Source organism: Vidua macroura, chromosome 1 (genome assembly GCF_024509145.1).
Source record: "Vidua macroura isolate BioBank_ID:100142 chromosome 1, ASM2450914v1, whole genome shotgun sequence".
NCBI lineage: Eukaryota > Metazoa > Chordata > Aves > Passeriformes > Viduidae > Vidua > Vidua macroura.
The window spans coordinates 81,725,607-81,753,454 of record NC_071571.1 but is presented as its reverse complement, the minus strand read 5'-3'; the positions used below and the strand labels follow the sequence as shown (position 1 = coordinate 81,753,454).

The window sequence follows — 27,848 nt, the reverse complement described above, 5'->3', positions numbered from 1 at the left end:
TTGGAAAGCAGGGGGAAGACAGGCTGTGGTAAGATTTTACATAAAAATATCCCCAAAAGAGAGCCAAGACTGAGGAGAAAGGGGCTGCCACCATGAACCTTGCTCAGCAAAGCCTTCACACTGCTGAAAACTTGTTCTAATTGCCCCCTTTCCTCTTCAGAAACACTGAAACTTTCAGCTCCAGAACTCAGAGGAACACTGAAAGAATACACACAGCAGCAGGGTGAAGGGGCAGCTACTTGAAAGTGTCTCTTGCATTTAAAATGTAAAAGCTATTTCCAATGAGGTTTTCCTTTCTTTAAAATTATTTAAACTTTTAGACAATTTAAGTATTTATTTGCATTGGAGAGTTCCTCTTTACATATCTATATGGTGGGTACCCTTTTGTTTATAATAAGATTTTGAGGCTAACAATCATCATTTTGTGCTGAAACAGGTTTTCCTTATCTTTAAACTGTCTACCCACTTCCTTTGGCTCCCATCAACCTAGCCTAGTTCCTTTTATAATCTCATGTTACTCTTTTCTCCAGTTATGGTACACCATTGCCTTCCTGTGTTTGCTCATCCAGTCCCAGCTTACCACTCACCCTCTCCTGCTCTTAAGTTACTCTCCTTACCTTGCTACTAAATTCCTAAGCCTCTCACCATTAAACATCCATTTAAATTTCTCTGCCACCTCCTCATTTTTTGGAGGTTTTACTCTGTTCTGTTCCTACCTTTCCCTTTTCTCATAAAATAGTAGCAAAACACAAGGAGAACCTTATGAATACAAAAGGAAGACGTCTGTAGGTTTATACTCTCTGCACAGAGTGGACCCTTCTGAAGGTCAGAAGAGTTAGGGGCTGTATCCACCCTCCTCACATTTATCAAGGACATGCAGAGAGGAGGCATGCTTCCAGCTTCTTTCAAGATAGCTATTCATGTGGAGGTTGAAGAGCTGAGGGAAAAGAGAGACTGACTTGTTTGCTTAGGTGAGATGTACAAATGACTTAGGACCAAGGAATTCACCAATTCTGTCTCATAAGTTTTTAAAAGATGAAATTTAAAGAATCATGGAATATTCTGAGTTGGAAGGGACTCACAAGGATCACTGAGTCCAATTCTTAGCCCTGCACAATAACTCCCCAGAATCACACTATGTGCCTGAGAGCATTATTCAAAATGCCTCTTGACCTCTTGTGGTTTTGGTGCCATGACCACTTCCCTGGGGAGCCTGTTCCAGTGTCCAGCCACCCTCTGGGTGAAGAATCTTATTCTAATATCCAATCTAAACTTCCCATGACACAACCTCAGGCCATTCCCTCAGGTCCTGTCACTAGTCACCACAGAGAAGGGATCAGTGTTTGTTCCTCCTCTTCATCTCATGAGGAGGTTGTAACTGCAGTGGGGTCTCCCCTCAGTCTCTTCTAGGCTGAACAGACCAAGTGACCTCACACACTCCTCATGCAGCTTCCCCTCAAGGCCTTTCACCATCCCTGTGGCTCTCCTTTGGATGCTAAGAGCTCAATGTCTGTTTATATTGTGTCACCCAAACCTGCCCCCAGCACTCGAGGTGAGGCTACCCCAGCTCAGAGCAGAGCAGGACAATCCCCTCCATTGCCGGGCTGGTGATGCTGTGCCTGATGCCCCCAGGACAAGGTTGGCCCTGCTGGCTGCCAGGGCAGAGTTAACTTGCCATCAAGCAGAACCCCCAGGTCTCTTTCCATAGCATTGCTTTCCAGCTTCTCATTCCCCAATCTGTCTGAACATGCAGGGTTGTCCATCCCAGGTGCAGAATCCAGCACTTGCCCTTATTAAACTTCATATGGCTGTGCCTTGGATTAGTTTTTGTCTTGAACTATTCTTGACTTCCTTATGTTGCTTTTTCAGTTGAATGAAACTCAGAAGTGCAACCAGAAGAGACACAATAGTTTCACCCAACATTATGGGGACAAATAGGTTCCTTGGGGATCCTAGGCAGAATGATGAAGGTACCAGGGGTCAGGAGCAGGGAGTACCTGTAAATAATAGATGTGAATCCCCCTTGAGGTCAGCAAAATTTGTGATAAAATATCATGTATGCAAATTTTCTGTAAATGATGACTCTAAAGCTTGTTCTAGCACAATCCTTAAGCACTCTCCAGAAGCAACGCCTTGGTAATTTCTGTCTAAATCTCCAACATACAAACTTACATACTTCAATATATCCTGTTGCAACCTTGCTGGACATACTCACATGTGTATTTTTCCCATCAGAAAAATAACTTTGGTTTCATGAATAGTAACCATGGAATTGTCAGTTCAGCCAAGTTCTCCCAAGCTAGATTTGTTTATCACACTTCACTTTCCCAAAGCATACTTAATGTAATGGATATAATAATATTCAGATGCCTTAAATTGTTCAACCATTCAGTTGTAGTCATTTGACATACACCTAGTGCTAAATCTGGACTGTCCTAGCTACAGGCTCACAACAACTGTAGGATTTAACTAAGGCCAAAGGATCTTCCTTGGTATCTGAATCCGTCTTCATAATTTAACAGTGTGTTGGTCAAATTGTGCTGTTGAATGTGCTGCACAAACGTTATCTGCTATTATTGCTAAAAGTGTGTGTGGTCAGCTATCTTTCCTGGCTGCTGCACTCAGAACAATTATCCAGAGGCAAGAGGAAGGGCTTCCAGGATGAGGCTGAAAAGCAGAAATGCCCAGAAGGGTGAGGCTCTGCTGAGAGCAGAAAGCAGACCTCAGCCATACTGCAGAGCGATCTCTGGGGAAAAAAAAGCCCAGACCTTTAAAAGCCTAGGAGGAAATGTGTGGTACCTACTGAATCTGGAAAAATCTCTGAAAGCTGCTAGTGTACAAAAGCAGAAAGAAACAACTCACAGTACAAGAATACAAAGTTATTTTAGTACAAGAGTACTTACAGTACAAGAATACAAGTAATTTTAGAAATTCCACCTTAATCTGCCTATACATCAGCACTGAGACTTCCCAATTTCCACAACTAACATGCTCTAATTAGATAACCTTATTTCTAACAAAATGTATATTTAGGGATTAGAATACTCTCCCACTGTTTCCATTCAGTTTAGTTCAAAGTGAGCTGAGAGTAGTTCCAGCAGGAGGCTCAAAGTTAAATCCTAGACTGAGTGGTGTGTTAATATGGCATTTTAAGGAGGATGGTTGGTGGTGTTTTATTTTCTTAGAAAAATATAAATAGATTGGAAAGAAAGCAGATGTGAGTTTTGTAAATTATAGGTAGAAAAAGACAACATAATTTTTTTTATCTTTATCATCATCCAAGTACAGATACACAAAACCATATTAAAATTTGGAGAAATACTGACACCATATGTAAACAGATTTTGGAAAGATGAATAAAAGAAGCATGATATTAGTGGTGCATTAGCTACTGTATCTGCCTATGAATATCATACTGATTATAACATTTTGCTATTACTTTCTGAAATTTTTTCATTCTTCTGAGAGGGTCAGAATAAAAGAAGAAAACCAAACACATATCCACTTCTTTTTCATTCGTCAAGACCTCCACAAGATATCTGATGATGTTTATTATCTGCTGAAAAAAAAATCTCAGGGATTTGGGGAATTCCTCCACATTTTTTAAACAGTGAATCTTCAGCTGTGTGAATTCTCAACCAGCAGCATCAAACTCATATGCTTCTCCTTCAGGGTGTATTTTCATATTAGACTTAATTCAATCTAACAGCAGGCGGAGGCCAGAGGGGGTAGACCTGCTTTCTCCCTGCTTTTCTGACTCTTCCCTTGAGTTAAATTTAGTAATTGTGCAACTCTCTAGTGGCCCTCCTCAGCTTGCTGATCTGAGGGAAAACTCAGAGGTTTTCATGAGTTAGCTTTCCCTCCAAGCAGGGAACGTTTAGTGTGACAAGTAGAACTCAGGAAGCAGAAGGAGCACACAAAAAGTGATGCGAGCACGAGACAACTATTGCTCCTTTTAGTGGCAGTCAATCATCATAAAATGAACCCATGTCCTAAGGCTGCATCTATGGTATTCTTTTCAGTCTTAAGCAGTAGTATCATTTTGAAGCAAATTCATGAAGTAAAGACCCTTTTGGAATGCCAGTTCAGTCTGCAGAATTGGTAACAGTGCATGCTAACTAGATCCTTTTAGGAGGAAACTTAGCTGAAAACATTATTCCAGAGGTACACCAAATACTCATTAAAGATTCATATGCCATCCAAAAGGCTCTTGAAAGGCTTAGGGGCTCAGAGCTACTCTCTAGTGCTTCTTATACAACACTGCAATGTGCGAGCTGACCAGGTGCTGCACTGTCTTCATGATGATGAAAACCTTAGTCTTAGAAGACCTTAAACCACAACCAGACTTTGAGGGTAGCAAAACAGACATGTCTCTATTACAGAAATCCTGAGCTCATTTTCACATGGAAACACAGCACTTGAGCTTTGCACTCATTTGGATACCCACACCCACAGAACCAGGACCATCACATGGGAGAATCTGTCAGGATAGAAGTCTTCAAGCCCTCAAGTGCAGAAGACCCTTGTGAATAAACATGCAGGGACACATCATTGGTCTGCTCAGTGCCCCACACTGTGCTGTATGGATAAGCTCCTCATTCCTGCCAAGGAATTGAGCACACAGGGTGGTGGTATCAGTTTACATACAGCTCCCGAAACAGTGAAGCAACTGATCAGGTCTAGAATCCATCCAGGGCCTTGAGTCACAAGCATCCAGAGACAGGGCTGGGAACAGACCTGAATACAAGGTGTAGGGCATGTCCAGGAGGTCCATCCAGGAGAGAAGTTACCCATAACATATATTTACGGTCCACCCAGCTGACACAGCAATGCACAAGGCTGAAGACACAGCTACCTACAATGGACATTCAGTGCTCATCAAGGAAATGGGACTGGAAAAGGCACACCTACTAACTGGCTCTGTGCCCTTAGGACAGTGACATTTGGTCTCAGTGTCATACATTTTCTGGCTGAAAGCTAGTCCACAGGACAGACATGGAAAGTTTTCTAGAAACTTGAGCATTATTAGTGCAGCATTCTGTAAATTCATCTTGCTACGGGGGCAAGGATACTCACACTCTTCATTTCTTTTCCATTGGCCCCTGAATGCCTTACCAATACTATGTTGACAGCAGACAAAGAATACTATCACAGATAACTTAAACTGCTCTGGGTAGGGTAATGAAATGGAAATGACATTAAAGATACCAGTGTATAGCGAAGTAATGGTGACACATTCACTTCAAGCATGACCTGCCTATACGTTTATGGAGTAACATAAGCAAACTGAAAAGCAAGTTCTGTGTCACTGTCACTCTCACTCTCACAGCCAGTCTGCAAGTGCAGTCATCTTGTACATATCTCAGAGAGAACAAATATATTGCTACTTGGCTGCAACACTTGGTAAAACTGACAACACTATCTATCAGAGCAGCAGTACACATTTTCTGCAGGTGAAGCACTGGAATACATTCAGAAAGGATTTTCAGGTATAATTATTTCAGAGAATGCATAAATAGTTCCCATTAAGTAATTCCTGGCCTTTTCATTTGATACAGCTCTTTTCCTTTACAGATACTCTCTAAAAATGTCTGTAAAAGCCCTATGTATATATTTATTTTATAGCTTTCACTGAAATGGGATTGTTCCTTAACACCACTTACATTTTATTACACAGTTATCCTGTGTACAAGGGAGCAATGACAGGTGCCTTGATACAGTACATCAACTGTGCCTGGTATGTCATTACCATGACACAAAAGCAAGCATAAATTTAAAGTTTCAAGTGCAAAATGGATTAAAACAATGAAAAATTCCTAAGTGAAGTATGAACCAAAAGTTCATACTTTTTCAACTGGAAGCCAACCACAGTTGGCTTCCAGTTGAAAAGAACTTGGCTAAACAGACAGTGATGAAGCTAGAACCAGACACCCAGAACTCCATGACTGGATAAGTGGTGGCCAAGTGCAATGAGATTGTAAGGCACATAGAGCCCATCACTACAGAAACCTTCAAGTTGCCTTTATTCCCCAAGTACCAGTAGAACAACTCATAGTATATATCACAATTTTGAATGTATTTGAGTTCTATCTTTAATAGTTACAAACTATTTGGAACACTTGAGCTTTTAGGTTTTTTACTTACAACATGTTTAAAATTTCAGAGAAAATCTGGAAAGCAGTGAAGGGCTCACAGTAGACTTTTAAAGAACTGCCTGATATTATTTTCATCAATTGAAAACATAATTTTGATTCTGAGAAAAAAACACAGCTATTTACATAAAATATATTTCCTGTAGTAAATATTATACAGCTCATGAATTCAGATGAAATAGGAAAATAATCATATGCTGCAACGTTGAAAAAAAATTAATCCGAGCAGTAAGGCATTTTTTTTCTATGTTAATAGTCAGAAATCCCTATGGTTGCCGTAACTTCTAATAATGTAATAAGCTTGTTTAAACATACTTTAAAAAAGATATTTTGGGAAAATTATCACACTATTTGGAATACCCAATGCAGTCAAAACTGCATTTGAAGGCATTTTGAATTGCATTCAGAAAGTAAGCAATGCCATTTTAGATGCTATATTTCCCATAAGAGGCTGGATGTCCTCATGTATTCGAATCTTTTTTTCTTAACATTAATAGCTTTGCCCCCTGATGCTACCTAAAGGCCATCAAGATGACAGTGGAAAAGATAAGTCACACTAACTGTGCTTATTGTCCTATCAAAAAAGTAAAGTAACTTTATGTCACATTCATTGCTTCTCCCCTCTGTTGCTATTTCTTTCACTGCAAGCTTTCTGCTCAAAGAGAACTGGCCAAGCCTTTCCAGGCAGTAGTTCATGGTGAATCCTTCCCATCAGGCTTCATGCTATCACACTGCAAAATCATAGACCTGAAAGATTCTAGTTTTAGAAAGTCTCCAACTTCAAAATAAAGGAGGTATCACAGTGTGACAATCTTGGCAGAGTACTGACGCCAGAGAAGAGAATGACTGCCTTGGCAGAACTGAAAGCTTCATTCAATCCCTGCCCTTCCTCCATGCAAATAAAGCTCTTTTTTCCTTTTTTTAATTTTCTTCTTCTTTTCCTTTTTCTTTTTTCTCATTCCCCTGCACATGGGAACAAAAGAACTGAAAGAAGGAAATCAACTTGTCTCCACAGGGTACAGCACCTAGGTTCCTTCCTTTTAAAAAGAAGCATGACAATTAAGCAGAGAAATAAAACTTCAATATTTATATCTGTTCAAACTGTGTTATAAAAAGCAATTAAGATTTCACCTTGGACCATAAAAATGGTCCATTAGAAAATAACCTTGAATTTCTGCCCTGATGCTCTTTATAATCTTTATAATCCTATTCCTACAGATATTCAGGGGTCTCAAGTTCCACAAAAGAGAACTTGTAATTTAATACATATTGTTTAAATTTAACTGTGACTGTATAGGTTGTTTTGAAGCCTTTGCTTTCTCTTGCATCTCCATCTTGTGAGAAGAATGAATGTCAACGCAATGCTGTAAGGTGGGAGGGGTTTGTTTGTTTTTTCTGTTTTGTTTTTCTTTGAGATTAACCCCTAACCATGACACAGTAAGTTAAAGTAAATACAGAAGCAAATCTACAGAATGTACTTTCAATTACGGATTTACTACTTTTTGTTCTGCTTCCACAGTTCCTTTTCATAAGAATGATGGAACAATTAAACAGGCAAAATCAAAGGTCATTTTCTAACTTCTTTACCTAAGCAATGCCATTGAAACTAATGAGAGGTTAGTGAATTGAAGACTGGCTGCAAGATTTGTATCTTCCACTAAAAGGCTTGCTACCTGCTTACAAGTCACATTGCATGGTATCCCTCTTTGAGGTTTGCCTACAATAAAATTAAACATCAGTCAAAATGGATTTAATGGATTAATTTTTTAATAGATAATTGTAAACTTCAGCAACATTAGTGGAAAACTTTTAAACTGAGCAGTTCAAAGGAACCCAAGGCAGGAAGGCAAGCATTTTATCAAAAGTAATAAAATTTTAGCTGCAATAAGTGCATGTGTTTGCATATATTCTATTTATAGTGACTATCAAGAAAGGTAGCATGTAGTATTTCTGAAAGACCTTTATGAAAGTACTTTTTTCAGTCAGACTGCAAGTATCAATGAAAGCATTACTATTTTTTCCAAACTACACTACCTCTTCTCTTGTGTCCCCCGATTCTGACCCAGGAACCATTACTGAATTGAATACATTAGTAGAACATAGAGGGGCCTATCATTGTCATGGAGTGATGGAAAAACTTAAGGGGACAAAGCAATTGATTGTTCTTGCAGAAGCAAATGACAAGATACTTCTGAAGCCAACAGAGAAAGTGGTATGTAGATTCTAAAGGAGGTAGATTGGAAAATCTATCTCCTAGATTAGTTGAGAACCAGAGATGATCAACAGGGAAAAATAATCTCTGTCCTTTTTGACACACCTTGTTTTTCAGAGTGGGTTAATTGGTAAGGATTTGAGGGCATTAAGACTTCAGGGCCCTTGGGTCTTGAAACTCATGAATATGACATCACTCCAGTAAAATAAATTGTTTACCTCATCAGACATTCCAGGGAGACAAAACCATTTAATCATACAGAACAGATCATTGCTCATCAAAAGACCTACATCTTTATAAGATCAATAAAAGAGAAAAGGAGAGAGAGAAGAAACTGCTATAAATATGACAAAAAAAGCTAAACCAGAACTGAAATGTAAAGAAAAATACAGAAGGAACTGAAAATATGACATTTCAAAAAGTACAAAAATGGCATTAAGAATATTGTTGTAGTTTCTTTAATGAAATCTGCTGTATGTCACAAGATAATTCAAACCATTTGAACTCTGAACAGCAATAGTAGCATCAAAATAACTTATTCCTGTGTATAATTTGAACAAAAAAAGCAAAATAAACCTTTAAAATCCTATCTTAATAATTGGATTAGATTAAGAATATTTAGCATTATTACTGCTTAGCATCACTTAATATAGCTTTAAATCATAACAGGATAGAGTAAAAAAAAATTAAGATTCAAAAAATTGTACCCCAGGCTGGCTGCACTCTTAAATAGGGATGTGCTTCTATCAAAACATTCAGTAAATGTAGTACTGTTTTTCACTAAAGTCAACATTAATGCACAAAGCTGTACATTAACCATATCTTTCTAACTGACTAGCCACAATTGTATCTCTTCACTATGTGTATCCTGCATTACTTTGAACAAAATAAAAGTAATTCATAACCTACATCTTCAGTAAATGCTTTAAATAATCAAAAATGCTTTAAATAATCAAACCCTGACAAGGGTTATATTATGCATGGTAACAGGACCTTCTTTAACTATTATTCATCAAGGGATAAAAACCACGCTTATTGAAATATCCTTAATGTTAGGCGGTTCCTGTCACAGATTATTTTAATAGCATGAAAAAGGGCATTTACTGTTATTATATCAATATCCTTTTTTTGTTTTTGGGGTCTTTTTTCTAAGCTGAATATAAACTGTCATCTAAATTCACTGCAAAGGAGTAAAGCAACATAGTACCAGTGTCTCACAGCAGAAACAGAGATTAATATTGAAACAGTTGTTTATTCCAAAGCCACTAAAATAAATCCATTTTTAGGTTTTATTAGTAGAGTTGGCTATAACAAGATTTACATGGATTTTAAAAACAGTTCAAAATCAGAACAAAAATGACTTGTAGGACAATTAGATTCTTATAGTGGTAAAGAGGATAATGCACAATGTCCTCTTCAGATTAGTGCCAAAAATAAAGATTCAAGGAAGGTGAAAGTAAAGTCTTTCTCTTCAAGTATAAATACAGTGCCTTCTTAATTATGGCACTAATTGATAACATTATGAGGATGTAAATTGAGAGGAAAGGAATGGAGAAGAGGTGGATGAGAAAATACCCAATAATGAAAGTACTAGTCTTCCGACATCTAAATTGAGGTATTTTTTTAAATTGTAAACAAAAGCCGGGAAACATAGATGCTGCTATAGAAGATGTTTCAGATTGACTTCTGGAATCTACTGCATGAGGTACACTTCCTTTTTCAAGAGCAGATTTATAAACACCATTATGCATGGATAAGCTACATCTCTGGCTCATTTCTTTAACACAATTAACACGGACTGGATGGAGGAAATCAGAAAGCTTTTTGCAAAAGCCTTTCATAAGTATACAGAGTTCCTTATGCCCTTATGTTTACATATCCCTAGGAAGCAACATGTAATATATTGTGATGCAATGTATTTAGCAGACTAAGAAAGAAAGTGGAGATGATGATTACTTCAAATTATTAATAGGGTCTTCTCATCAGGAATTTTCAATGATTATTTCATCCTAACAGCTGCATTTATCCATTTACATACAATACATTTCATTGACAAATTATTTGGCCATGAGCTTCCAAAGATGTGCCAGAGCTTTCAGTGAATCAACAAGAAGGGGAAAATTGGATAGCTGAACTACAAAGCACTGATTATAACTGAATGGGTCCTATGAGTGTAATAAAGAAAATTCTTGTAATGTGCTCTACTAGTCTGGTGTTCTGACTAAAAGTGGCTCCATATAGATTAACACTGCCAGATCGATGCTGCTGAAATGCTGTTACTGTGTTAGCTTGAAGTGGTTGAAATGGATTTAAATACTACTTACAGCTGGTATTTAGAATAAACAAATTTCTTCGTGAGTGATATAAAAGTGAAAAAGAATGGCATAATAGCACCCCAACTATACGTGCCTCAGTTTACAGAAGGGAACTAATCACAATACAGGCAACACATGCCTTTAAGGACAAGATGCCTTAAGTACTGATACCTACACGTAAAGTGTGGCATGAACCTACTGTAAAGACAGCTGTCCACATATTATTCAGTATACCCATAAACCTAGGCCAAAAATTGAAATATTAATGATGTCTCTCTTTCACACTGTGAGAATGGGGAAAAAGGCAGCGAAAGAAGGGGGAGAAGAAGAAAACTACAACTTTGATGTGGCTGCTGCTGCATTATTCCCTACAGGGTGCCTGATACTGTGAAAGGAGGACTGCAGCTCTCAGATGGTTTAGATGAGGGGGAAACTCCCATCTGCCCATCTACAGCTCCCTTGCTTATCTTGCCAACGCTACTGTCTTGGACTCCTTTCTTGCAGAGGCTGACCTAAAGCAGGACTACTTCTAAAAGGCTTCAATCAGACTCCTCAACAGAAAAGTTATTACCACTTTGAGATTAGTCCTCCATCCCAGCACTCTCCAAAGTGGGGTACAGATACTCCAGGCATGTCATAAGACAAGTCGCTGGAGTGCAGGAAAAAAATCTTCTTGTACCATTAATACATAAAAGAAACTTTTTTTTTTTTTTAATTGTGTTTACTTCATTTTTATCTCATACTTTTTTAATTTCTGGGGGTTTTATGGTTCATAAGGTTCATAATATATTAATACAGTAGTACACAAATGTAATTGATAAATAAATAACCATATATTGTGGGTGCATGCTCAAAAATGTCTGTACTAATAGGGGCTTATGAACAAAAAGGTTTGGAGAGCATTGCTCAAACCCAGAAGGGAGCCTGGAAATACTGGCCAGAATCCATAGAACCTACTACCAAGTTAATCTTGAAACTGTGGATTCACTGGTGGGGAGAGAAATGCCATTGCTGTCAAGGTTGTTGAAGTCCTCCTGAAACTAAAACTTTTCTACCAGCTACTGGTGTCCTGTAATTTTTTTAATGCTTTTTCTGATAAGCTTTGAAGAAAGCATTCTTATCTAAGCTAAAGACATTCCTTTCAGGTTAGTCAATATATCCTGCTAGCCATTCATGAATACAGTCAAAAAAGTCAGTAGCTCCATTGGGAACATTTAAGGTAACTTTCATAGGATATTTAAAATTAGGCAAACTTCATACTGTACTCAGTTTGATATGAATTCTATTGCAGCTGCACTCACAGCCATCTTTGTGATAATATGTATATTGAAGACTTTCAAGAAAAAAATCAGAAAGTAGATTAAAATAAAAAGAAAATGCAACTACATAATCTTGATCTAGTTGGGATAACAGAACAGGCATAAATGCAACATTTATACTAAATTTTCCTTCTCTATGCCTGGAGATTTGGGGTATATTGCTCTATAGGGAGTGAAGAAGCAGTGACTTGATGTGTGCAAAGGTTTTTGGATTTTGTTTGGTTTTGGTTTTTTTGGTTGGTTGGTTGGTTTTGGTCTTTGGGTTTTTTCATCATTTGTTTGTATAAACAAGCAGGGTAGAGAACAATGTAAAAATAGAAAGGGTAAAGGAAAGCCAGCAGGAGGCACAGTATTTATTCACAATTAGCAATAGCTGAGAGTACATCTATGAGTTGAAAGCATGAGGGATTTAAAAGCCCCTCTAAGTTTAACATATTGAAATATGAAGTATTCCTTAACTGCTGAAGTGGCAACATGCCTAGAAAGCATCTAAAATTAGCCATTCAAAGTACGCTGCTATCCAGTTCTGAGATATCAGTGGAATAGAACTGTGCCCATTCATGCCTTTCATGGAATTCAACTAAATATACTAGTAATACTTCCTGAGCACTTCTGGTAGTTGAAATACTTGAGAATCAAAGAATGCATAGCTCAGTTTCCACTACAGAACAATCACAGTTGCAGCAGCACCATTAAGAAGTTCATGTCAATCCAACAGAAAAGTATACGGACAACACAAAGGATAATCAGGATCAATTATCACATATGAGCAAGGAGAGAATACCTAATAATTAAGAGCAATAGAACAGTCATTTTCTAAATTTAGGATAAAAGGACAGAAAATAAAAAAATACCCCCAAATTGTTTTCTAAGTGAATTGATAAGTTTTAAATTTGCTGTATCAAACACTACAGCTAAATAGAATAAAATTCATCTTTTCTTATCAAGACAAATCATGGCAAGATAGAAGATCCACTTTTGCTCTGACTGCAGAAATTAGTACTGTCAAGAGGAGTGTATCTTTGATAGCCATGACTACTGGGAAGTCTGTAACTTCCACCAATAGATTTCTATTGAAAATCAATTTCTTAAGATTGCATTGGAAAAAAACTATGCTTTTATTAAAATAAAGAACCCAAACAAAGCCACGTTAACAGAAAAATAACTTCATCATTTGCTAGGGATAGATAAAGTAGCCAGGATGAGGGTTTGGCTGGAAGCTTAAGTAACTGTTCCCATATCTGCACTGAAAGGTGAGCAGGACTTGCCAAAGCAAGGAAGTATTGAGAGCATGAGGTAAGAGCTTCATTTTGTCAAATTACAGTGTCTAGTGATTTAGGTGGAACTTAAATTTAGTCAGTAGAGAAGACTAAAAGATATCAGAAGAGTGGATGCTCAATACATAGTTCAAGGTTGTGCACACAAGGTCGAATGGTGAAAAGCAGAAGGTAGGGGTGGTAAAGGGAGAGAAATTACCATGCCTGACTGCAAAAGTTATTTGAAATATTTCTTTGAAACTCAACATCAGACTTTTTTTTTTTTTTTCCCCCTAGAAAGCAATAAGATTGGTGGTGTTTTCACTGGTGAAACACACACATGAAAAAAAGTATATCTGGAATTATGGGACGCCTTCAGCTGGCTGCATTTTGACTTAGTCCTTGTACAAATGCATTGTTACACAACTTCTGTTTCATGACCACTTCATTTCTAAACTGCTCGAGGGATAAGTTATGCTTGTGTGGAGGGACACTGTTGCTTACAGGACCAATAGATTTCATAACTTCCAAAATGTGCATTAGGTAAAGAACTATCTGCTTGTAATAGCTGAAGACAATCCAGTGGAATGGTACTTATTGAATTGTTCTGCTGCCTAATGTTGCTAGTGTAAAGATTAATTTGTATCCCTGTCAGGTATTCTTTGCTTCTTATTTCTTTGTACAGGCTTCCAGATATGCAGGGATCCTAATAACCAGATCAGGAACTGATACATTGATGTGATGACTGCTTATAGCAGCAAATGAAGCCAGTGAGATCTGTTCAGTAATTACTCGGAGATTTCTCAGATTGAGTAGCCAGGATAAACGGGTATTTGCAACTTTAGTCTTTGATCCTCCAGCTGTAAGGAAAGAACATAGCTCGCTGACTCCTCTGCCCTATCCACCTCTTCTGCTCTTCTCTAGACTTTGGCCCCGTTTTTTCCTCATCCTTCTTCAACCCACTCTTCACTTCTCAAGTCTCCAATTTTGATCAATCTACACTTTATAGACTGAATCTGCATTCTACCAGATGCCTCATCCACATTTTGAACAAAGGTTCCTCCCCTCTAACTTTCCCCCATACATGCATTAACTGGGATGTTAAATGCAGCTGGAAATCTGCTTCTTAATCTCTTGCCACTGGACTCAAAGGACACCTCCTTACCCTGACAATGTGGAAGGAAGGATGGAATAACACTGAAGAGACTTCCCTCCAAGCTCCAGTATTCTGCCCCATTATACACCACATTAGGTAGAAGGCAAAAAGCACTGTAGGAAAATAGGGAATTAGCTCCATAACTCCGTGCAAAGGTATGTTTAATTCCTCTGATAACAGCAATGTCTTTTGGTGCAAATTTATAAAAACAGCAAGAAAGCTGCTTAGCTGAAATTCCCTTCAAAACCTCAGTATGTGCATTTTGAAAAGGAAATACTCAACCTGGAAGGTGCAGCTTATCAAAATAAGGAACAACTGAAATCCTGGTTTTATACAAAGCAGCAGGCAACTTTAACGACAGCTAGCACTCTGGTCTCTGTCCACAGTTTATCAGAACTGACTCCTTGAAGCACCTTGGATCCTTCTGTTTCAATGTTTGATGTCGATTGCCCATGGCCATTTTTTACTGCCACCGTGTTACAGGATTTGTTCTCAGCTGTATTCTACATCTAAGATATCACAAAATCACTATCTAGTACCTTTGACTCACAAGCAGTAAGCACTAAAAATGTACTTTCCTGGGGAAGTTTTATCAAACTTGCCTGCAAACACTCTATATTCATGAACTTTTAATAATAAGGCCTTTGCTCTCAGTATAGCCTCAATTTTGTCTTCCTCCTAACCTATCCAAAAACATTTTGACATACAATAAGGAAGGATGGAGACAAAAATAATGCTATCAAATTATTAAAGCAGTGCCCACCAAGAAGAGCTAGAAGGGCTGTAGAGAAATAGTCTTGTCACTCATGCCCCATTCTTGTTAGATATTCTATATATCCTTAAGTTTCAAATGATAGTTCTTATTATTGTGTCCTTGGGCAAACTACTACAGTGCTTATCAACCCTTTATGATAAACTGAGTTGTCCTGTCTTTTCAACAAACAGCTTGTGAACAATAAGCTGAACACAGAACCTCATTTTGTAAGACATAACCAAATTTTACATTAACAATATATTTCCTAAGATCAGCAATTCCATGCATATTTCAAATTAGCCATACCCAAGTGTCAGGCTTTCAAAAACACATTTAAATTGTGAATGCAAAATTTGGAAACAGTTTTCAAATAACTTAGTAGTACGCCAAAAGTGCACTAAGGTAGAGAATTTACTACTAAGTACAGTCTTCATTGGCTCACATATCAGTAAAAGTTGATATGTAAAGTATCGGCTTTTTCTGTTGTCATTCTGCTTTTTTTGTGGTTTTGCTTATGTTCTTTTTCTTGTGTTATTCCTATATGTTCTGTATTAATAAAACATAAGACATAATGAAAAACTTGAGAGAGAATTTAAGTGACAATTGGCAGCCCCATATAAGGCTTTCAGACTTTAAGACCCTTTCTTAGGGCAGAAAAACATCCATATCCCTACTCACATAGCTTCTCTTTATTGAGATTAAACAAAAATCTGATACTTGATTTCATTAACATGCCAGTGTAATGAGTTTGGCAATGCTGAATATTACTGTGTTACTCCTCTCATAGAGATGGTATCTCTGGAGGGTATTCAGCAAGCAGAAAAAGAGAGAGTATCTTGTAGAACGGGTGTTTTAAAAGTCCTGTTGGAGTTTGAGCCTTCAGAGACATATCTATCTGGGAATCATGTGATCCATACTACTGCTATAAAAGATATGGATGTACCATAAAAAACAAAATTACACCAAACCTGATTGTTTGGACATATGCTGGAAACTTGCCTTACAGCAACAGAAGCTTATCTGCTCCAAAACTATGAAAGCAGTTAGTTTTTGGCAGAGGATAACAGGACTAATCTAATAAATGTTTTCTTGATATGTCTCATTGTGGAGAACCAGCACAAAGAAGCTACAAATATTCTAGTAATGGAAATACAAAAAAAGTTGTACAACCTTTGACTTCATCTCATTTTTTTGCTCTTGTACCAATTTCTTATCTCAGTATTTTTAAACCATTTCCTTCAATGCTGGACATACAATAAACTGAGTACAAACAAGCTCAAATTTAATCTGAGATCAGATTGTTTGGAATGACCAGATCACAAGTCTGATACTTTAATCCAGTAAAATGTCATTCTTCAGAACGTAATTGACTAGGCACATTACTAATATTAATTGTGACAACTGTTCCAGCCATAATTTATTTCCTAGAGTGACATTTTTTTGAAATCTTCTTCTGTTGGTGGATTCAAACTAATTTATTGACCAAGTCTAATAGTATACAGAGTTCATCACATTTCAGGTCTCTAAGTTTCACAATCAAAAGATACCAAGTACAAGGTGATACTGAAGTATTGAAAATATTATCCTCAGTATTTCCCTAGGTTCTAAAACCTTTCTTATGACTCAAACACTCTTACATGTGGTGGTACACAAAACACCAGGAACATCAACTATTGATGTCAAACTGTGTAGGAAATTAGGCCTGGTACACTGTAACAGTTGTGACAATAAGCAAAATCTACTCATTCTACTTCTGGACAACTTACTATATTCCACAAAATTCTGATTTCCAAGATTTCAGAATAAGAGAAACATAGAATATGCTGAGTTGGAAGTGACCCATGAAGATCATCAAGTCTCCCAGTTCCTGTCCCAGAGCAGGACACCTCAACAGTCAAACTATGTGCCTGAGAGCACTTTTTGAACTCTCAGGCTGGGTGCTGTGACTACTTCCCTGGGGAGCCTGTTCTAGCACCCAACTACACACCGTGTGAAAAACCTTTTCCTGATATCCAACTGAAACCTCCCCTGGCTCAGCTTCATGTTGTTTCAAGCCCTATCACTGCTCACAACAGTGAAGAGATCAGCACCCACCCCTCCATCTTCCCATCATGAGAAGTGCCTAAATGCTGTGACTGGGAATGGAAATCAGTAGCCCAATTTTCAGAAGTACTTCCAGCTATTTTCAGAAGGATTCCAGCTATTACCTAGCTGGGCACACATTAGCACAGTGACAATCAACCATCAGCTAGCAATCCTAGCAACCCAACAAAGTCACAAACATTTTTTGTGGTAGCTCAGTCAATTATTGGAAAAGATGAATGGTGTAGGGAAGAATCCCTCAATGACCCAGTTAAGCTATAGGCTGAAAACCAACATAGGAAAAACAACCCAAACAAACATCAAAACAACAAACCAAATCAAATCAACCTTTTAAAAAGTGGTAAGCATTAAACCCACATTGTTCATTCTTAATTATGGTCTGACAAAAGAAACTGAAGCAACCTTTCTTCTGAGATAATGCAAATGAACTCCTTAAGGATTCTGAATGTAAGAAAAATACCATCTTTACAACTTTTTTAAAGAAAATATCTGTGTTTTGCTGTTTTGTTTTGGTTTTTTGGCAGTGGTGATGTTTTTTAAAGGTATTTTTTTTTTTGATTCATGCCTTCCAGAGATAGCAAAGAACTCAAATAATGCAAACACTTCAATGAAAACCTTCTGGTACAACAAACTCTTGCACATTTTCCCATTGTTTTGTTCTAATTGAATGCTTCCTTCCAGCTAATTTCATTTTCATTCTGGCTTAACAGCATTATAACCAAAACTAGGTTTCCTAGCAAAGAATGGTAGGATGTTTTTAATCTCTTCACCTTGAAACCCACAACATATTTTTACTGGGATGTTTTGCTTTATCACAAGCCCACACATGATAAGCTTTGCACAAGATCTAGAAATATATCTGATAGTACCATGCTTAACATTGACAAAACTCTCTTCAGAAGTAGAGCAATCTGCATATTTTTGAAAGGTTCTACCTGACCTGATCACTTATAGCAATATAAAATCATTGTGATACAAAGGTGGCAGGGGGGAAGACACAACAAAAAAATGCCTACAAAATGTTATCACAGCAAATTAATTCTGACTTGTAGAATTTGTGATGAATATTTTCAGAATCTTACATGTTCAAAAACCTGCATGCTTTTATTGCCATTTTTGATTTTATTTCGGATAAACTTTTTTATTAATTGAGTTGACAAAAGTTCATCCAAGTATGAATTGCTAAGCTTTACACAATCCACAATGATGAACAACAGTGTGTGAAAAAACAAAGCTTATTCAGCTTCTGAATTACTAAGCAAACCACATTGCAGAATGAGATTAAATTTGAGCTACAACATTTGCTGACAAAAGTTTAGTAAAATCTTCTCTTCCCACTGGTGAAATGCCCGTCTCTTTAAAGAACATCACTTTTTAAAATCCTGTTAAAAATAGCCATACTATTGGCTTGTTTTTAAAAAATAAGTACAAACATTATAATTGGCATTTTCATAGGTAATGATAAAACACTGATCCTTTTTAATTCTGCTCTGCAATAACTGTTGACTTTTTTTTTCTTTTTAAAAGTTAGCTTTCTAATTTACATTTAATTAAAAGGATTTTTTAATCTTTGTTTTCAAGTTAAAAGCTTCCCAGTAGCATTTGGAGATATTACCATAAGCAAACCAATGTGAAAAAATTTAACATATTTAACTGATAAATCTTGAGTTGACAAAGAACCACAATGCAGGCTAAACTATTTTCTAATACGTATTGAAATGTATGTTCTATATTTATGATGGTGTATAAATTTTACTTGAAAGTTGCAGTGTTTTTTATACAGGACTGTTGATCAAACTCTTTGCATTAAAAAAACTCTGTCCTGTCCTCACAATATGACAAACATATCTTTGCCTTTTGGCTCATATTTTGCTCCAGAAACCATACTAACCATGTATTTTTCAACTTTGTTTTAATATCTATATTCTATTTTAATACCCATATTCACAGGCAAAAGCAAACACATTCACCAGTTCAGATAAGAGAGGGTTTTTTTTCTGAAATACTTGAATAGAATCATAGAATATCCTGAGTCAAAGATACACACAAGGATCTTCAACTCCTGGCCCTGCACAGGACAGCCCCAAGAATCCAACTATGTGCCTGACTTATCTAAATGCTTCTTGCATTCTGGCAGCCTTGATGCTATGACCACTATGGGGAGCCTGTAATTTGATGGGGGGAAAAAGAATACTAGAATACTAATAAAACTCTATTCCCAGGATTTATGAAGAAATACTAATAAAAAAACACAGGAAAATTTAGGTGGGAACAGGAAAGTCCTTATCATTTCTACAGATGGGAACTCCAGAATCTATCAGTGCAACCTGTGACAATGTTTAACCAAATTTATTCTGAAAAACACCTTACACCTAATTAATATGTTCTGTGTTCCAGCTTCCATCCATCACCTATCATTCTACCCCAGTGCACCTCTGAGAACACTCTTGCCCTGTCTTCTGTACATCCTTCCTTTACCTGGATGCAATCAGAAGCTGGCCCCTCCTGACCCTTCTCTTGTTGCAGTTAAACCCCCTTGTTTTCTCAGCCTCTTTTCACACCCCAGGTGCTCTCTAGTCTTCCTGGCAGCCCTGCAGAGAACCTGCTCCAACATGCTGATGTCTTCCTTGTAGTGGGATGCCCAAAACTGGACATGGCACTCAAGGTGTATGCCCAAGAGCTTCAAACAGAAGGGATGAATCACTTGCCCTGATTTGTTGGCTACACCTTTGCTGCTGCAGCCCAAGGTGCAGCTGGCCTTTGCTGCAAGGACACACTGCTGACTCAGAGAATCACTGAGTATCACAGTAATTCAGAGAATCACTTAGGATGGAAAAGACCTCCAAGCTTTGCAGATAGAGAGCTTTGCAGATCTTTTTCTGCAAAGCTGTTTTCTATCCCTGCCTGTGTTGTAAGAAGGGGATACTCCATCCCAGATGCATTTGCAAATCATTTATGAATTTGACTTCATAAGGTTCCATTCAGCTCATTTCCCCAGTCTGTGCAGGTCTAGGTTCCAGTAGCCTCACCTCTTATGAGACTACTGGATTTGTCAATCTTTAAAATTAAATATCTACAAAAACTACTATATATCCTTTCACAATAAGTCACCTAAATTAGATCTAACACCGACGGCTGTACAGGAAAACTGTAATTGCAATTTTTTTTTACTTGACCAACACAGCAGCAGCTGTCTACCTATGTCACAATGCATCCCAGCTATTTCTTCAATTTTCTTGAAATGAAGGATTTTATAGGTTTATCAATTAGACTTCCTGTACTTTTATTTTCAGTGAATTTGCAAAAATTGTATCTACCTAAGGAAAACATACGTTTCCTGGTAATAAAGTGTGAATAACATAGGCATTTCTAAGGGTGACAACTTTACTGGAAAAAAGCATATACAAAGCAGGTATGTTTTCCACATTATTCAGTTTATTACACTGTATTTTTGCTACTTGTAAGATACAGAAACGTCAGCATATTGCTTCAGTCACTCAGGCATGAATGCCAGTCTCAAGAGACTTTCAGTAACAAATGGCACATCAGTTCTACCAATTTCAGTAGCAAGTAGTAATGCAGTTGAGAAAAAGTTTATTGCCTGACCAATTTGCAAATGCTGTGCTCAAAGAAGAAAAGTAGGCTAGGCTTGTGGTATGCTCCTCAGTTTGAACACTAAGGCTTTTTCAAAAAAACTACCCAAAACAACAAAAAAAACCAAAGAAACTGCTCAAAACAGTGATAAAGTCTATGAAAAGGAAACTTAAGGATTTGCTAACAGTACATTTCTTTAATATGTACTTAAAACTATCAGAGACTGAAGAACTCTAAAGATATGCTGGTATCTAATTGCCCCCCAAACCAAAGGGAGTGACAGACTGATAGGTCTGACCCAGAAGGAATAAGCACTTTAGCCAGAGAAATGGAGCAGCATAAAACATGACTTGTCTCCTTATGGAATGTATCATGAAATTTTAATACTCAGCAGGCTGACTAATGAACTGTTCAGAGTCTGCCAACAGAGAAACTGGGGAAGGGAAGAGTTCACAAGTTTTGGCCTAAGCATTTTATTCAGTTTTATCAGAAGCGACTGATTCTGCCTTTGGTTCACAGCCAAGTACTTGTTCCTGAAAAGAATGTGCTCAAGTCCTTTTTAGCAAAATTCCTATTTGAATACAGTCCCCAATCCCCTAAAAAAATGACTACAGATCAAGTATATGTCAAAGAATACAATGCTAAAGAAACTTTCTCAAATCTGGATGACCACTGTCAGCACAGCAGTCAGAAGGATACTTGACTTCATTTTGTATTTGTGTTAGTTCTAAGCCCCTCTAATGAGGATTTAGAATTTTTTGGACAGAAGATTACTCAATTAATACATATAGGATAAACAACAACCTAACAATATTAGATTATTATTTATTTCCCCTTTATATCACTTGCCAAGGCTAAGGACAGTTATCCAACTGTAAGCTTTTGATGTTATCTTCTGCAAAACAACATTTCAGGTATTTCTTAAAATGTTTTTAGTTGAAATGCTAGAAACCGCATATGTAAAACATTTCAAGTGCAAATTACAGAAGACAAAAATTTGCATAACATCTCTTCTGTTATTCTATTCCATTATTCTTCGGTTATTCACTGACAGATTAACAGTCCAATTATTAAACTTCTTGAATAACTGGAGTCTCAGAACTCATTCTGAGTCATCTGACCTTGGTATCACTGATAACTCAGAAGTATAAATTTATCAATAAGAAAAAAGTTCACCAAGGAAACATCTCCTGCACAACAAGAAATTTCCCAACCTTCATACCACTGACTGGAATAATCCTAAAATAACAGCATTATTCAAACATACCTCATTATTACTCAATTACCTTATTATTACCAATTATAATTTAAAGTTATTTCAGATAACTTTCTCAAAATGCAGTCATAACATACGTAAAATTTAAAGTGCTAGAGAAGCACACTTGACATGCCAATATAGGCTGTGCTTAAATAATTTTAAGTAACATACTTTCTCTAATGTTAACAAGTCAAGATGGTGACAAACATTATATAAAATAAGAGTTTATCTTAAGGAGTTAATTTTCACCTGATTTATTAAGAATGCTTACATTTAAGTCAACTTCATGTACAGCTTATGCTGAATTAGTGAAAGATTTTTCTGACTTCTGCCATTTTAATTGAACTTGCATTCCATATTTTTGTTACATCTTTGGCATTCTACTGAATAATTATTTCTTACTTATGGAAAAATCATTCACTTGATTGAAGGGTAGTTTGAATTGCTTAAACAGAGGAAGTGATCAATGCTTTTTGTAGTTTTGCTACTATTATCACATAAAACTTTGCACTAAGTTTGGCATGTTATACTTAATATTATCTATTCATATTTCCACTGATAAAAAAAGAACACATGCCTATACAACTTATTTTTTCCTCAATTCTTGAAACTCAAGTACCATCATCTTCCATTTATTAGGTTCACTGAGAAAACAAAGAAACACACTTATCAAGAAGCTAAAAAATGCAAAGTCTTCCCTTCCACTAAATTAATCAAGAGATCAGTTTCCTTTTGTTACAATTTCTTAAATAAACTCATCATCCTCCAAACAACGTTCCAGAACAATTTCTTAGAGTAAACCAATGTTTACACAAAGAGAGGGATTATATCTCCTCATGAAGATGAAGATATACCTGACATTTTGAAGACAGGTCAGCAGCTTCACATAATTCATTCTAAACCTTTTAATACCTTGAATTATGATAAAATTATGGTTAAACAGGTTCACAAAACTTATCAACACATCTCTGCAATTAGGAAGCTAAAAATATTCAGCTGAAAATTACAGCTGTATTGGTAGTGGAAACAAGTTGCTGAAAATCCATTCAGACTCCAGCAAATCAATGAATTCCAAATGTGACTACTATTTTGTTACTGAACAAAGAAGATACAAAATTGCAAGAAATTTCTTTTTAAAAAGCAGGTCATAATGCAAATTTTCAAACTCTACTAAAATCTCATGCTTCCTAGTGTGTATTATTTTTACAAAAAAAATCAAAATTGTTCTTGGTGATAATTCATAACAGCAACAAAATTTACTAATTATAAAGATATCAACAAATTGTACATTACCTAATGCTGCTCATGCTTCCAGTTTCTGATCCAAGCTTACATCTCTCCAGCTGGCTTGCCACAATCTGACGTTCAGCCTCAAGTTCTCGAGTCAGTCTCTCAAACTGCAGTTCCTGAAAAAAGTAAGTTAAACCATTTGCTTTGACTTCTCTTGAGATAAGGAAGGAATTTCAGCACATAAAAATGAAATTTGTGCAAGAATTATTAGCTTAATATCTTATAACAAAGTTTTCTTTTTTTCCTTTTTTAACACATTCAAAGTTCACATTTTTGTGGTGACACCTACTGGTTCCTTCATTTATTCTAACGATGTATGTCATAGAATAAAACTGTTTATCAGGAAAGGAAATTCTAAATATATTAAATAATTTAGCCTACAGAGTTCATGCAGATCTCTCAGTAACATAGAGAGCTTAGCAAATTGACCTAAATGTGATCACGAATAAGTACAATTTGTGTTACTGAAAAAAAAAGATGCTAAGTTCTGTGGATAATCTAATTTAAGTTTCTGCACTTAAAAAAATAACCATCACAGTATACACCAGTGAAAGAAACTAAATGGAAGGTGTGTTGATATGGCCTGAGCACAGCCTATTTTCTGCAGTTAATGATGTGCAGAAGGGAAATTCAAGTAGTTTTGGACAAAAGCTGTGCTTAAATTCCTACCACTAATTTAATTTATTTTCTTTTATTCTATCAAGGAAACCAAACCAGTCCTACCAGATAAGATTTATCCACAGAGCTTATAAAGGTACTTATAAAGTGGTGTTTTTATACACAAAAGATTCTTTTTGTATTAAAAAAAAAAAGGAAAACAAATATAATTAAAATCTCCACCATTTCTCAAAGGGCTACATCCCTCACATATTGTAGCACTAGTTTTATCAAATAAAAAAATTAAATACCTTTAGGGAGTTATGGTTATTGTAAATTTGTTGAATGTTGCTGCCCTTTCATTTTGATCAGTTACATTGCATTATTTTCACAAGTAAACAAAAATATCTGTCCTGCCCCTTTTATTTAGGTTTGTTGAAGGCTTAAGGAGAAATATCTTGAGAATCCATTTCTCAAATAATTCCATTATCCACACAAATGAATCCATTATCTCTTTCTCCCTCTTTTTTTTTTTCCCAAAACTATCTCCCTATAATGCAGAGGTATGGGAGGGAGTCCCTAGCAAGGTGCTGGGCAGAACAGCACTGGAAATTACTGGAGTCATGACTTATGCCCACCAAGTGACTTTGAAGAACTTAGTATTTGAGAGAAAGGAAGAAATGGTGGAAGTAGAGTAGGATTTATAAGTATTCATTCTAAGTCCTACCTAAAACCTCTGACCAAGTAATCAAGGGTAAATAAAGGCATTAATTTTTTTCAAATTTCTGAAATGAGGCAAATGATAACTGAAATGTAAGAAGGAACTGGCTGGTCATCATTTTGATTAATCCAGCTGGATCACTCCTCTTTGTTTCTCTTGCTGTTGTCATGGAATAACTTCTGCCCTGCACTACGAGTAAAGGGAGACATCTACATAGGTTATATTCAGCATGAAATAGCCAGTGAATACTTAAATGGCCACTAACTATGTGCCAAAGCCTGCTTAACTGTGAATTTATTATTCCAAACAAAGCTATACAGAGTAAAAGAATACCACTGAAAGTCAGATTGGTGTAAAGACCAAAACATCACTGCTCATTAAATATCAACACTACTGTAGTAATCAATAGTTCATAATATTCTCTGCACATTTTTGTAGTATGCAGAAACATCTTTTTCACTGTTGTCTGAAGGTACGATTAATAAAAATCACCTGACAATAATCATCTATTTCATTCTTCTTCACAGAGAGCATTTCTCTCACCTAGAAGAATCAATTGCCTGAAAAGCTGAAGAGACAGTTTATCAGCTTTCCAAGAGTTATAATTCAAATCCAAGTCTTGTTTGCATCCTTAATGCAGAAAGGATTGTAATAGAAATATTATTAAACTGTTGAAGAATTAAAAATCAAAGTGGTACAGTATTTGCCATGCCAGCATGCTTAAATCAAGGAGTGTAAGCCTGGAGAAATTTTGATAGTATAAAATACCCAAGAAAATCTAACTGAGCATTATGTTTACTTTCAAAATACAAGCAGAACTTTAACAGCTATTCTGTCCCACTTTATTTTTAAGCCACTGGATTCTAGCGCAACTATGCAAATTTAGGTGCTTAGCACAGATTTTCACCCAGTCAGTTCAGCTCTCACTATCCCAGATGAGGCAGGTCAGAAGTGCTCTTTGCTGTGGCTCAGCATGGGCACTTGTCTTACCTGCCTAGTGAGCAGGTGCAGCTGTCCCCACAACGGTGCTAAGAGAATGTTAAGCACCAAGAACTCGGAAACAAATGCTCCTCACTCTCTATGTTGCCCACTTGCCTTTTCTGAGACAAAAAAGTGCAGCTCCTTTTGTTCTTCAAGTCTAGTAGGAGTTCTCTAGTTTCTCCCTTTTGTCCATGCTATACCAAGCCAGCTAAATACAGAAATGCCCCAAACCTATTTTATGAAATATTTCAAAAGTAAATATTATTTTGCCTTTTTTTTTTATTCATCTGTCTGGATTGTATATCTTCTCATATCTTTTCTATGCTTTGCATTCCTTTGGTTAATCACTCTGGTTGACAACTTTTCCAGAAACCTTTTGATTACTTTGTCCACAGAATGTTTTTTTGCTCATTATTCTAGTCTCCAAAATATACTTTTCTACTCTTCACTCTATCATTTATTTTTCTTTCCTACTTACTGCTTTCTGTTTTTTTCTGCCTTCCATCTTTCTTTCGTTTCCTAGCACATTTCATGACTCATCCTCCACTAAATCTCTTTCAGTCCTATTACACAAAGTGCTACTCCAGCAAATGCCCAAAACTGATTGGTTTAAGGAGTTTCTCTCATTCTCTCTCTCCCTGGTTCCTTATTGAGGAAACTCTTCTGTTCTTAAGATGTACAAATTGATGTCTTCTGGCTTCACTGCCCACATAATTTAAGTCCTGCCCTGCAGAGATGATTAGAAAAGGGCAGTTGTATCTACATTACTCCTCAAGCAGAAAGCAGAGATGTACTTGATCACTTAAGAAAGAAATAACCTTGGGTTTCTAATACACCTAGAAAATGGCTAGAAAACGGCTAGAAAACATGAACAGGAACTTCACTACTGGCTTTTTAATTGCTACTATTTCTTACTTAATTATCTTCTGTCAGATGCCACCAGAAGTTAGAAATGAAAGAAAGGAAATAAAAGGTGGGGAGGTGGAATATGTACAGAGCCAAACAATTATAACTTCAAGAATTGTTCTCTACATTGAATTTAATAAGCAGTTTTCTTTGGTATTCCCTCATGCCCATGAAAAAGGTGCAGGTCCACAGGGTTGCCTTTGGACTGAAAAAAGGAAAGAAGAATTCAAGTAAGATTTGTGAACCTGTTTTCCCTTCATACCAAGAAATCCTGGCAGAAAACAAATTAATAAGCTTCCTTCTCTTTGTTTGGGAAGCAGTGAGAGTGACTAATATTTGAATAAATCCATATGTTTAGATTTCAAGCAGCTGTCATAGTGCAAGAAGACTGAAACCAGAAATAGCATTTGCTTACATTTTATAAAAATAATCAATGAACCTGACTCCATCATTTGTATTATTTGTTGTGTTTACCATCATTCTCACCAGTTCATGCCACGTTGCGTTATCTTCACAACTTTCTATTATTTATCTGAATCAAGCTAATCAGAACATCAAAATTAAAAAAAAATTACTACTCACTGATTATGCAAATCTGTTGTCAAGACAATTGCAGAATGAAGAATAGCAGAAACTACAATGCAACATCAAAATTAATTTACATAATAACATGTCAAGAGCAGCCTCAAGGACTGTGCTGCAAAGGGCAATAATGCCAAAGCAAGTGCCCACGCAAAGGCACTACAAAGTGCAGTGACCAGCATGGCAGTCCTTAGCACTTGGCACCAAGAGGGGATGTGGGAGTGGGAAGCCACCAGAGATCAGAGATAATGATGTGAATAATCCAGAGAAATAACTCAAGAGAGCAACTTGGAAAGGGAAGAATTTCATGATAACCTTATCAAATTGTTTTGAAGTGATACAAAGTATCTGCTAGGGCCTGAAGTAATTTATGTTTAAAAAAATTGTATTTGTTCACAACCATGGTGGGGTTTATTTTGTAAAAATAATTCATTATTCTGTAGATGGCAATTCAATGTACTTTCATTATCAGCATGAGTTTTGTATTTATTCTCTGCAGCCACAAAAGCTTCAAGCACAATATATGACTTGAGTCAGGTCATAACATTTCACAGTGGGCCAGACACTGAACAAGCAAGATGGAGATCTTCACAGCCTTTGAACGAGTTAGGAACTCCTGAGCTCAGGGCATACCAAACCAGAGGGCATTTTG

At 36.7% G+C, this 27,848-nt stretch overlaps 1 protein-coding gene across 10 annotated transcripts in view; it reads right to left on the bottom strand.

The window, feature by feature from the left end:
- CTNND2 (catenin delta 2) overlaps positions 1-27,848 on the bottom strand; it is a 634,494-nt gene that overhangs the window by 368,438 nt on the left and 238,208 nt on the right. For all 10 annotated transcript variants that reach the window (XR_008441479.1, XM_054003720.1, XM_054003943.1 and 7 more), the window contains one exon: positions 23,413-23,525. Coding sequence is in view for 9 of the 10 variants with exons in the window: in XM_054003720.1 (XP_053859695.1) it covers positions 23,413-23,525 (113 nt within the window). In the remaining variant the exon portion in view is untranslated. The remainder of the gene's footprint in view (positions 1-23,412; positions 23,526-27,848) is intronic.